Here is a 13,154-nt window from a genome sequence, read left to right on the forward strand (position 1 = left end):
CGAGGTAAGTGACGGGGGAAAAAAAATAATTTTTCAATTTACTGTAAATAACTATTATACTTAATGTTATAAGGGTAAGCAGAAGTTTTTTTTTCCACTAAGATTTCAGTACTAAAACTCAAAGAGTATTCTTCGAGGAATGTGTTTCTGAGCAAGGGCACATTTAGCAAAAAAAAAAAAAAAAAAAATTTAAAAATAAGGCACTATTTTTAAAAAAATTCAAGCACTCTTATTTAAGAGTTTTAAGGCTTCTTTACAAAATACGCATGTTCTTTACTAGAATTTAATTTTACTTTTTAAATACCAACCACATGTATTTTTTTTTGTTCGTAGGGGGAATTTTTTAAGATGCGCCCCCTTTTTTTTACAACAATTAGAAATGTTTAAAACATAGAAAAACAAACCTAAATTAACGTTTTCACTAACAGCAATGTTAATAAACTCTCTCCCTTTTCCTTTTTTTTGGTGAAAAGTTCATAAAAGGCGTCACATGATATTTAGCATTTAAATAAACCCCTAACCTGGCTAACTACTGGGGGTCTCTAGTAGGGTAGAACCACCCTAAGGGAGTGAAACGCGAATGAACAGAGACGTCATCTTAGTTTTAAAAAATTGACGAGCTATAACAATTGGCAAACGTGTTTTACTGAAAATGTTTCTTCGTTAACGTGTAGATTACACAACAAGAGATTTTCTGAGGCTTTGAAAATAGTGTCTGTTGACAGTATCATTACAAATGTAATTTGAAAAAAATTTACACCCCTGCCAGTGCCACAGTAAACAAGCTAAGGTGAACAACTCCGTCGCTCTCTCGCCAAAGTTCTATGCAATGAACTTGCGCATACTTTACTCAGAGCAATATTTCGGACGAATCTAACCTTCTTGTAAAAATTAAAATTAGCACGGAAGGTGTATTTGCAAGTGATATCAAAATATTTCAAATTTAAAAACTGTTAATTTTTGTCAGTCAACCAAATCTTAATATATATATAAAATCCAGTGTCCTGATGTTTGTTTCCAGTGAACTCTTCACCAAGTCAACCGATTTCAATGAAAATTGGCATTAATGTGTAATTTTTTCCAACTTGAGAGATAGGATAGTTTTTATTTCGATTAATGGTTTTATAATTTATAATTAATAATAAACTGATTATCAATGTTGATTGGTGTTTAAGCCCGGAAAACAGTGGGTACTTCATCTCCATGGCAACGTTGTGTGTATTTTTGTATTAAGTTTTTGTCGAAATTAATTAATTTTAATTTTATTTCATTTATTATAACTGTAAATAAGAGATTTGGTCTAATTTTTTCCCCATTAATACAACCGTGCGAAGCCGGGTCGGGCAGCTAGTATTGAACTGAATGTTGAATGATACAGTTAACTAAAAGCCAATCGGAGGAGTGCTTGCCTGCCAATGGCTTGCCAGTATCCGCAAATAGTCCGTTCTTCTTGTCTGATGACGGGAGCAGAGGCCAATTCCCGAAACGTCACAACTGTTTTTGTCATAGGAAGCGTTCTGTGTTCGTCTGTGCTGCCATTGTCTTGTCCAGATTCATCGCTGGTTTCATCTGTCTGTCGCTGATTTTCCACAGTCCCTCAACAGAGACAAGCATATTTATTTTGGAATGGAATTGAAATTTTAAATACCAAAATAATAATAAACTTAAAATAAACGCTTTTTCCAATAACTTACTTAAACAGTGCGCAGTAACAAAACGTTAACACATTGGACATCTATCACCTGGTTATACATTACGGCACTCAACAGACACCTAATCCAGTTTAAGATGTATAATATCCCTAAGAATACCATTAAAACGTAAATTAAAAATATAACAGTTAAAAAAATATTTAAAAGGGAAGCCAGTATAAAGTTAACTAACAAATCAAAATCCTTGATGGGTACCCACTTATTAAAATAAATATTAAAAATGAATAAAAAGCATAAAGGTTCTTAAAAGGCCTCATTAAGAATATTTTAAAACATATAAAATTGCAAAACACCGCCTCGATTTGCAAGTTAAGGCTCGCAAAAAACGTGCCAATTTCAAGTGCCATACTAGAGGTTTCCAAAATAGTGCGCAGACATTCACAGACATTATTCATAGACACTAAATACTTGATACTGTAAACTACAAATATATTCTACGCTCAAATGTTTAACTACCAAATAAGCTAGGTTGTAAACTCGACGACCATTTGCTCAAGTACTCAATATTGCATAATGTTGCCTCTACACATTTTATGTATCATTGTACTAAAGTTGAGAGTACGTCGTTTAACATTTGCTCCAACTTAAAACCCATTTTCATCCACTCACTTTAATGTTAGACATACCATGGAATCCATAAACTTTTTTATTTATTACTATTATTAAAGTTATTTTCTATTTTCATTATATTTTTATTCTTTAAATAAAATTTTAAAAATTGTTTAAGTTTCACGATAATATACCTTTGTTATAACAATACTAGCTACTCTGAGGGGTTATTTTCATTCTGAAGGGATTTTTTCAAGTTTTTCGGGCAGATTAGCCAATTTGCGTACCAGTACGCCTATGGTGTCATCGGCCAGAAAAACAGCTGCGTACTAGTACGCTTGTAGATGCAAATGGGTTAAAGCTAGTTATAATTAGGGTACCTACTATCAAATTTTAAAAAAGTGGATGCGTGTAGTTATGTACGCATTTTATAACGTGTATGTACCTACATACTTCGCATAATATAAAACTAACTTTAGTTTTTACTGTCCATAATTGATAAAAATAAAATAATAAAAGGACTGGGGTGATATTATAATCAAGGTCGGTAAAATATAAATTTGATCAAATTAAAAAAATATATGAATTAAAATTCAATATTAATATAAACGTTACTGTAAAACCAATTATTTTATTTCGTAAAATAATTGAGATAAATTTTAATTAACAATGAAAATCAATAAATATAATGAATGTGAATTCTAAATAATTAATTTTAATTATTTATTAAATGATACTGTAAAGATTTTAAAACGCAAAAAAAAATATGCAAACGAAAACATAACCTCACTTATAGGATAAATAAACTTGAAAAACACGCGAATAAAGTTTACAAAACCAATTTCTATCTCTAATATTAAAAATAAATTAATGTTTTTAATAATATGGAAAGTATTTAATATGAATAACTAATGTATATGATCTTAAAGCATATATATATATAAACATTTTTATTTTGTTGTAGCCTTTTTCATCCTGTCAGTTTTTACTCGATGCTGCGCCCACATTGTAAAAATTTACTCTCATAATTTTTTTTTCAATAGCGAACCTACAGAATAAGAACTAAAAACAAAAATTTCTAAATTCTCAACGAAGTTTCTACTGCCGGTTCGGAGCAACACTACTCAAGCGCACAAAAGGAGAATGAATGAATTGCTTCATGCCATCGCCAGAATATTACGTCGGTAGAGACTTGACTTAACTTTTGGAAAGCCATGCGGAAGGTCTTGTTGAATTTCAAGCCCTAACAAGATTAAACAGAAAAGGTCCGTCGGCTTACTCGCGACGGTAACGCAGCACGCCTTCTCGTCCAAAGACCGACAGAACACTTTACTCCGCTTCGCTGGAGGTTGACAGAACACTCCACTTCAGCGCACGGCCCCTCCCACCGTCGACAGTCTCTTGTCCTGACGTCACAATGTACACCCCGCACTCTCTCGTGCAATTCCAGAAACAGATAGAAATTGGTTGTCTCTAAAGTCCGTTTACGGACGATAGTTTGACGTGACAACGTCATAACAAAACATTGATGAAATGATTGCATACTTTTATGAATAAAATTGCATCATTTTTATTGAATTATCACTATTTTGTATGGATACAAAGTAGGAGTGAAATGAAATCTACAATTTAGTTGATAAATGTACTTTTGTTTGCACTCATTAATTCAAATATATTTATTACTTTAACGAACAGATTATTTTAACTATAACTTTTATACATGTTTGCTATTTAACTTCTTCCAATCTGTGTTATTCTGTTAAGGATAGGACGATGATAGGAAAAGTAGGAAACGAATGGGAGTGTTTCAAGTTTAATGTGCCTCGAAAAAGTAAAATCGATGGTTGTTCCAATCGAGTGGAAGAGAGATAGATGCGGCGCAAGCGTACAATGAGCGTAACGGGACAAAACGTAACGGGACTATGTGCGTAACGGGACACTTTTTCGTGCGTGCAGCCGGCGTTCATCGATTTATTAGACGTTGTCACGTCAAAATATTCCAAGAGGGTGGTGTCTAATCGCAGTAAATTGCAGCCACATGTGTGTGTCTATGAAATTGTTTGTAAGCAATCTCCTCCTCTCCGAGAATCACTCAAGGAGTGATAGTGAACACGCTTGCAGGACCGGCGCTTCCGTACAGGCGAACTAGGCGACCGCCCCAGGGCGCCAAGTAGCCGGGGGGCGGCGCAGCACGACACATAAACAGCTGATACAATATGTTTAACGATTATTGAAACTAGATGAAAATGGATTTTTGTAACAGTTTGGAATGTTCATGTTGATATAAGTAATTTTTTTTTTAATGTCCATGGTGACACCTGTTTATGATTTGTAATAAGAAAAAAAAATAAAAAATAAAAAACACAAGCCTGCTTACATTTGATTGTTGACAATATCTTAGGCTTACGTGATGTATTTTGTGGCCAGGGAAAAAAAATTTTTGGGGTGTGTCCGGCCGAGGGGGGACGGAGGTGGGGGGCAATTAGGGGTTTTCGCCCAGGGCGCCAATTTACCTTGCACCGGCCCTGCACTCTTGTCCGGCAGGGGATCGACCTGGACGACAAGTACCTGGACGTGCTCAAGAACACGCTGTTCCGCATGATGAAGGCGATGACCGGCGTGTCGGGCGCCGTCATGGGGCTGGGCGCCGCCCTGGGCGCCGGCGGCGTCCTCTTGCACTTCAAGAGGAGGTCGGGAGACGTCGTGACGCCGACGCCGCCGCCCAAGAACGGGCCGACGATGGTGTCCTCCGTCAACCTGCCGGCGGCGACGGACGGCGGCGCGGGGAGCCGCCAGCAGTTCTACCCTTAGGCCGCCCCGCCAACACTCCTAGGGCGGTATTCCAAGACGCTAGGTGAAAAGGCCACTCCAGTGTTTCAGGGGCACTACGCAACCCGCGTTAACTTCATAAGATTCAACGCTATTTTCATTATGCTTATAACTAATCAACTAATATAGATTTCGAAATGATGCTTGCTTGATATGTGAGAGAACGATGCTCTTATCAAAGCCCCTTTCTTCAAAATAGTGCATAAATTATGGTTTTATACTAATCTTTACTAATATGCATAAGTACATTGTCCATGTTTGCACCATAATTTATGCACGTTTTTTGAAGAAAGGGGCTTTGATAAGAGCATCGTTGTCTTGCATATCAAGCAAGCATCATTTCGAAATTTATATTTAGTTAATTAGTTATAAGCAAAATGAAAATAGCATTGAATCTTATGAGGTTAACGCGGGTTGCGTAGTGCCCCTGAAACACTGGAGTGGCCTCTTAAGGTAGCGAATAAGCACTGCCTTTTGTTGTTGTTTTTTTTTTTTGGTTAAACGACCGTAATCTTACTCGCGGGCCGTATTCAAGAAACGAACCGAATTTCAGTGAGGTAACAGATCGGCAAACAGGTTTTAATGAACGGTTGCCCTGCGCGAGGCTAGAAAACTCGTTTCGACACATTTTCAAGCGGGCGTTGCGCTACCATGGATAAAATTGTTGCGGCAAGAATACTAGAAATAGCACCACCATCGCAAAAAAAAAAAAAAAAAAAAAAAAAAAAGTCTGCCTTTCTAATTCTCTCAAGTAGGCCTACTTTTTGAGATGCGATGATTTCTTGTTATGGCCATTCAAAATGTATTCCAGGGTAGTTTCGCTACCATTAAAAGTTTAATTTGGTACACCAATGTGCTTGGTACGTCCCGGGATGTCTACGGAAGTTACTATATAACAGTTAATAGCACCAGACGCGGGTATTTTATCTGAATGAAATGACCGAAAATGTGAGCTCTGCGCGTGCGCGGGAGTTTGGGCCACAGATAGGTCACGGGTAGGACACCAAAAAAAACTCTTCTTTAAAAATAAGGCAATGTCCATGTTCTATCTAAGGGTTTAGAAGCGGTTTTGTGGATTAGGAATACAGTCAGGTTACAGCTGTAGCATTTTCAACACCAACACATTTTTTATTTGTCTCTTGGAATACTGGCCTTAAACATATCGTTATGGATCGATACGTTTCTTCTGCACACGAGGCTAACACTGACAGGGGCGCAACAACAGGGGGGGCAAGGGTATTTTGCCCCCCCCCCCTCTGAAACCTTAAAGTAGGGGCAAACGGGGGCAAAGAAAGTGCTGTGTAATCAATTTTTAGATAATAAAACTGCTTAAATAGCACCATTTTCCACCTTGAAATATCGATCCCCCCTATGGTAGCGGGGGGTCCGGGGGTCCTCCCCCAGGAAAATTTTGTGATTCTTTATAAAAAGGTATATTGCCCCCCTTTTGGAAATTTAGTTGTTGCGCCCCTGAACACTGGGCTACAATTTTTTCCATGCCACCTTTCAAAAACATTAGATATCAACACAGCTACACTGTAAGGAATACCAGTAAACTTACAGAAATTTCAACTAAGAATGCACCTCAGTTATACCAAATTTTCTTCTTCGTTGTTCCAGATAATGTTTACCGATTCTCAAATTTTTATGTTCTGTTGTAAACACCAAAAAAACAATGTACAATACAGGAATAAAAATGTTTTCGATGTAGACTCAACTAACTTTCCTATCATTGCTTTATACTTACGCAAGCTAAAGTGAACGTAAACAAGTAAAAAGCTGGTTACAGACACAGGGTATGCTACTGCCTCAGTCGTGCGCTGTGCAAAATATGCCATGCAACAAGCCAGCACGATAAAAAATACAGAACGAAGTGTGGGCCTGATAACGTCTTACAATTCATGGGCGTTTAGACACCGTGGTGGCTTAGTTAAGTTGTTTGTGTTTGTGACGTCACCTCTCGGCATGCGTGCTGAAGTGGAATGTTTCAAAGCCCAGGCTTCAGTTCGGATCGTGTCACTGTTGGGGACAGACGCTGTCTCTTGGAGTTCCTGCAATTCTTATTTACAATCACTTATCACTAAGCCTCAATAGTCCCAATTCTAGTATTAAAAAAAAAGCAGTGCAACTTATACGAAACACACGCAGGAGACCTAAACCTTCCTTTCTGCCTCTGAAGCTTCATCGTGCATCACGGCACAAGACCAGGAGGTTCACGAGCAGTATCAGCCGACCCCAGATATTCTTTTTCCGTTTGAAGACCACGTCTGTGTGTCGACAAGCATTAATGGTCTTTAAGTGTTGCGCCATTTAAATAATGCAAAATTTCAGTTCCATTGCTCGGACGTTATGTGTACTGCAATTCTGGGTGCAATACCGCAACAAATCTGCTGTTCATCGACCAGACTGTGAGTTTTTTTTTTCAGTGTATTTTACTTTCAGGGTAACTGAGGGGTAGACGGGTGTGTGCTGAGCAGCAAGTGTAAGGTCACGCTCATGGGCCCGAATACGTGATTCAACCAGCAGAGTTCTCAGTTTCCTTCCACCAACATTCTCGACGAGAAGGCGATCTCCAGTGGCAGTAGCGTAGCCAGGATTTGTGTATGGATGGGGGGTGGGGGGGGGGGGGGTTAAGAAGCATGGTAGTAGTATAGAATAGGGCAAGCTGGGACACGGGTCCGGGGCGAGGAGCGAGGAGACGGTCCGCCATCTTGGATTGTGACGTCACGGCGGCCATCTTGGATGGTTGTGACCTTGACCCTTGACCTTGACCCCGGCGGCCATTTTGGATCCGCCATCTTGGATCCGCCATTTTGGATCCGCCATTTTGGATGAAGTCATTGTGTTCTAGAAAATTCCGGCGATGTGTTTTCCGCCATTTTGAATTATGACGTCAACGTTGCATTTTCCGTTACGCCCGCCATCTTTAACTTTTTTATTTATTATCCGATTTTAATGAAATTTTTTTTTAAATTTATAAAAAAAATTAAATAATAAAATTTTAATATAATATTTATAAAAAATATACATTTACGACACGGAGTTTGGAGTCCTCGGTTCGAACCCGACGAATGCAAATAAAAAATTAAAAATGGCGACCGATCCTTCCCCCGTGGTAGGTGCTAGCAGACTGACTCCCACCACTTTTTTCAAAGCATATATATCGTCACCTAGTATGACGTCACGTCCACCATCTTGAAATTTGGACGCCATCTTGAAAATCTTTATTTATTATCCGAATTTAATGAAAAAAATTCCAAAATTCATCATAAAATTAACGTATTTGAATTCTGTTTGATTATATCGATGTACGTCCTTGGTTCGATTCCCGGCGAGAGTAAACGGTCGATCCTTCCTCCATGAAAGCTACCTAGACTGATCTACCACTACCAATACCAAGGTATATATCGTCAACTGGTATGACATCATGTCCGCCATCTTGTCTTCATCCGCTGGAGACCACCATCTTGTTTTCGTCTGCTAGAGTGTGCCGATACCATGTAGAATAATTATCTGGTCACCACACCTTTGACCTTGACCTTGAAATTTACCTTGACCTTGAATTTGACCTTGACCTTGAAATTTGACCTTGACCTTGAAATTTGACTTTGTCCTTGAAATTTGACTTTGTCCTTGTCGACCATCATGGATCCGACATTTTATGTTCAGTACATGCTACCAGGAGCTACCACCTGCTGGAGTACGCCATATTGTGTGTGTACTTGTATTATAGAGTACATTTCCATCTGGATAATTTTATTCTAACCCGCTACAGTGCAGTAATCATTTATTATGGAGGGGCCCCCCGCCATCTTGAAATTCGGCCGCCATCTTGAAATCATGTAATAATGTAGCTAGAAAAGCGGGAAAAAATCCAAAATTCATTAAATAAATTTGTAATCCATATAATGATTGATTGGATCGATTAAGGTCCTTGGTTAGATCCCTGGCAGATACAAAACAACTTTAATTTTAAAAAAATACTAAAAAAGTGTTAGGTTTGAGAAAATAAAAACACCACAAGTTCTTTTAAAAAAAATTTATTAAAAAAATTCAATACACTACTACAAGTACAAAAAAAAACACTGACAAATTACCAAAGCCTTTTGGATTCCTCGATTCAAACAGTCTTCTTATTGTACGGACTAAGCCTTTGACATGACTTTAAATGTCTATCCGATCCGTTCATCACCGCAGCCAGAGACGGACTGAAGTTCATAGCACCTATATATAGTCTCATTAGCCGATACAACACATGAGTCAAATCAATAACCATGTTCATTATACGTCTCGGAGCATTTTTTATAATGACGATGTAAGCTATCGAGACGTGAAATTAGTTTATTGCACTTATTGCACTGAAATTGTATTCTTTGAACATTATAAGAACAACCGCTTCTTTCATGTCTGCGAGCATTTGAGGTGATAGTAAATGATGCACCACAGTATTTGCACTGATGCGAAGTACGCTCTTCATTAATTGAAGTATTCAATGCTGATGAAACTTCAGCTGATGGTGGAACAGCACATATCGAAGTCTCCTCCAGTGTTGTCAGAGGCGTTGCCAACGGGACCTGATCCAACATCGTCGGCGCCGACGTCATGGTTCCCGTAGTCGATGGTACATCCTCCATCGAGTACGACGTTAAAGTCGGTAAAGATGCCATCAAGTCTCAAGAACAAGCAATTACACGTCTTATGCACCAGAAGAAACAAACTAGGTGATCCGTACACCGTCGACGACAGTAACAAACTGAGCGTCCTGCTGTCTAGGACTCGTTTATATACATTAACCGGTTTTAATAATACGCTAGTCAAATCAAGAACATTTTACTAAAATGCTAGAGTCAAAACAACATTAAAAAAATAGAAGCACCATCAAAAAAAAGGAAGCACACTTGGAAGCACCCTCAAAAAAAAGAAAAACAATAGGAAGCACCGACTACGAAAAGGCAGCACATTTGGAAGCACCGACTACGAAAAGGCAGCACATTTGTAAGCACCGACTACGAAAAGGCAGCACATTTGGCAGCACCGACAACGAAAAGGCAGCACATTTGCAAGCACTGACAACGCAAAGGCAGCACATTTGGAAGCACCGACTACGAAAAGGCAGCACATTTGGAAGCACCGACTACGAAAAGGCAGCACATTTGGAAGCACCGACTACGAAAAGGCAGCACATTTGGAAGCACCGACAACGAAAAGACAGCACATTTTGAAGCACCGACAACGAAAAGGCAGCACATTTGGAAGCACCGACTACGAAAAGGCAGCACATTTGACAGCACCGACAACAAAAAGACAGCACATTTGGAAGCGCCGACTACGAAAAGGCAGCACAGTTGGAAGCACCGACAACGAAAAGGCAGCATATTTGGAAGCACCGACAACGAAAAGGCAGCACATTTGGAAGCATCGACAACGAAAAGGCAGCACATTTGGAAGCACCGACAACGAAAAGGCAGCACATTTGGAAGCACCGACAACGAAAAGGCAGCACATTTGGAAGCACCGACAACGAAAAGGCAGCACATTTGGAAGCACCGACAACGAAAAGGCAGCACATTTGGAAGCACCGACAACGAAAAGGCAGCACATTTGGAAGCACCATCATCGAAAAGGCAGCACATTTGGAAGCTCCATCAACAAAAAAAAGGCAACAAGGAAGCACAAGTTACGAGATCTAAGTCTTAGTTAGAAATCAGAATACAAGAAATAAAAACATTAAATTCTTATAATTTAAATTATTTATTTTATTGCTTTACATTATACAAATGCAAATAAAACAAGCCATTATTGTATGTAGCCAGCATTCCTCAGTTCCTTGAGTATGAAGGATATTTCTTTGATGCACGAATAGTTTCCTGCACAAAGCGAACCATGTAGAAGTCTTAGCCGGTCAACCAATATGTTTGGATCTTTCCATGATGTGTAATCAATCTATTTCCATGATGTGTAATCAATCTCTTCTACCACCATCTTCCTTGCACCTTTATAAATATTATGATCTCTGGTGTCTTCCGTTTTACAACCAACCTCAGGGTAACTTTCATGTTTGAGACGGTGATCATCACAAGCTTGATCAGATTTATTTAATATATCACGTCGTTTCCACCGTTTCGGTCTCAGGACACCGCCACATTCTTCGATCTTGGCAGCTTTAGGTGCTTCATCATAGTCTATGTCTTTGTCAACAGCCTCAGAGTCACTGTAACAATCACCGTAGAAGGAATCGTCTTCACCCAATTTACCGTAATAAATCGATGTTGATGATGTTGAAGTGCCTTCATCGTCTTCATGCTTCCTTTTTAGAAGTCCATCATTTTTACAAAGTAGGAAAGATCTACTTGAATTCGGCTGGAATATATTCTCACTATTCACGTTAAGGATTCTTCCATTGTCTTCATTCTTCCGTAAATCATCAACCTCCTTCAATTTAAGTTCTTTGTCGAGATCGGAAGAGCCAAGAAAATTATTGTCTTAATGCAGATCACTCTTCCTTAGGATGGTAGATTCATCGTTGTCCTCTAGCTTGTACGCAGGCTTGGCGCTACAAGTTCTGCCATGTCTTTTTAGGCTCTCTCTCCGCGTAAACGACTTTCTACATCGAACACAACTTATCATATTGCGCAGTGGATTTTTAACACAGTCATTCTTCTCGTGTTGTCTTTTATTCTTTCTCAAGATAAAATCTTTACTGCAAAACTTACACCTATGTTCTTTCGATACAGCGTCAGATCCCAAATCAGAATTCATATTAGTTACTGAGACTAATGCCAGATACCAATTGAGTGTTTTAAATTAGATCCAATACTTAAATAGAAATTTTTTCATATTTCATCAGCGAGAATTAATATATCTCCTGCAAAAGTACTTTATGCATGTAGTTCTGCTTTTCAACAACAGATGTCGCCACATGTTGCTTGCAGGTAAATAATATTTAGTTATTTTATGCGGGATGCGGGATGCTCACTAACGATCGCAAAAGAAGGATGGCTTCGCTAGACTCCAAGGAAAAGGAAGTTCGTCTTGCATGTTGGTGCTCCACAGATGTCTCATGGCATAATATTAATTTGACTGAGTAATGATATGTGTTAATTCCACCTTATAAAAATATTGCAAGTTTTGATTTAGTAGCAGAAATTATCGAATTAAATGTAACTCCAAATAAAATGACATGTCTCATTAGACAAAAAAAATCCATGCAGAGAGCGGTTTCTCAGAATAGTCAGAATAACTTGAAGAAACCACAGAAATGATTGCAAGAACACGGGAAAACCCATCAAAATATTGACAAGAATAATCAGGAGCACACAGAGAAAACCATCAAAATATTGACAAGAATATTCAGAAGCACACGGAGAAAACCATCATAATATTGACAAGAATAATCAGAAGCACACGGAGAAAACCGTCACAAGTTTTCTTTGTTATCATAAAATTACAGAAAAAAATTAATAAATAAAAAAACACAACAAATTCAAAAACTGATTATGCTAGCTTGTGAACTTCTCATTGTTGAGCAAAGATGGAGTTCTAGTCGTTGTCGGTGCTGCCAAATGTGCTGCCTTTTCGTAGTCGGTGCTTCCAAATGTGCTGCCTTTTCGTAGTCGGTGCTTTCTATTGTTTTTCTTTTTTTTGAGGGTGCTTCCAAGTGTGCTTCCTTTTTTTTGATGGTGCTTCTATTTTTTTAATGTTGTTTTGACTCTAGTATTTTAGTAAAATGTTCTTGATTTGACTAGCGTATTATTAAAACCGGTTAATGTATATAAACGAGTCCTAGACAGCAGGACGCTCAGTTTGTTACTGTCGTCGACGGTGTACGGATCACCTAGTTTGTTTCTTCTGGTGCATAAGACGTGTAATTGCTTGTTCTTGAGACTTGATGGCATCTTTACCGACTTTAACGTCGTACTCGATGGAGGATGTACCATCGACTACGGGAACCATGACGTCGGCGCCGACGATGTTGGATCAGGTCCCGTTGGCAACGCCTCTGACAACACTGGAGGAGACTTCGATATGTGCTGTTCCACGATCAGCTGAAGTTTCATCAGCATT

At 38.7% G+C, this 13,154-nt stretch overlaps 1 protein-coding gene across 1 annotated transcript in view; it reads left to right on the forward strand.

Moving 5' to 3' along the window:
* LOC134538601 (sensory neuron membrane protein 1-like) overlaps window positions 1–5,072 on the forward strand; it is a 92,652-nt gene extending 87,580 nt beyond the window's left edge. The window contains exon 9 of the mRNA XM_063380029.1: window positions 4,762–5,072. Coding sequence (XP_063236099.1) covers window positions 4,762–5,072 — 311 coding nt within the window. The remainder of the gene's footprint in view (window positions 1–4,761) is intronic.
* Window positions 5,073–13,154: the final 8,082 nt, after the last annotated feature.

Source organism: Bacillus rossius, chromosome 13, assembly GCF_032445375.1.
Source record: "Bacillus rossius redtenbacheri isolate Brsri chromosome 13, Brsri_v3, whole genome shotgun sequence".
Taxonomy (NCBI): Eukaryota; Metazoa; Arthropoda; class Insecta; order Phasmatodea; family Bacillidae; genus Bacillus; species Bacillus rossius.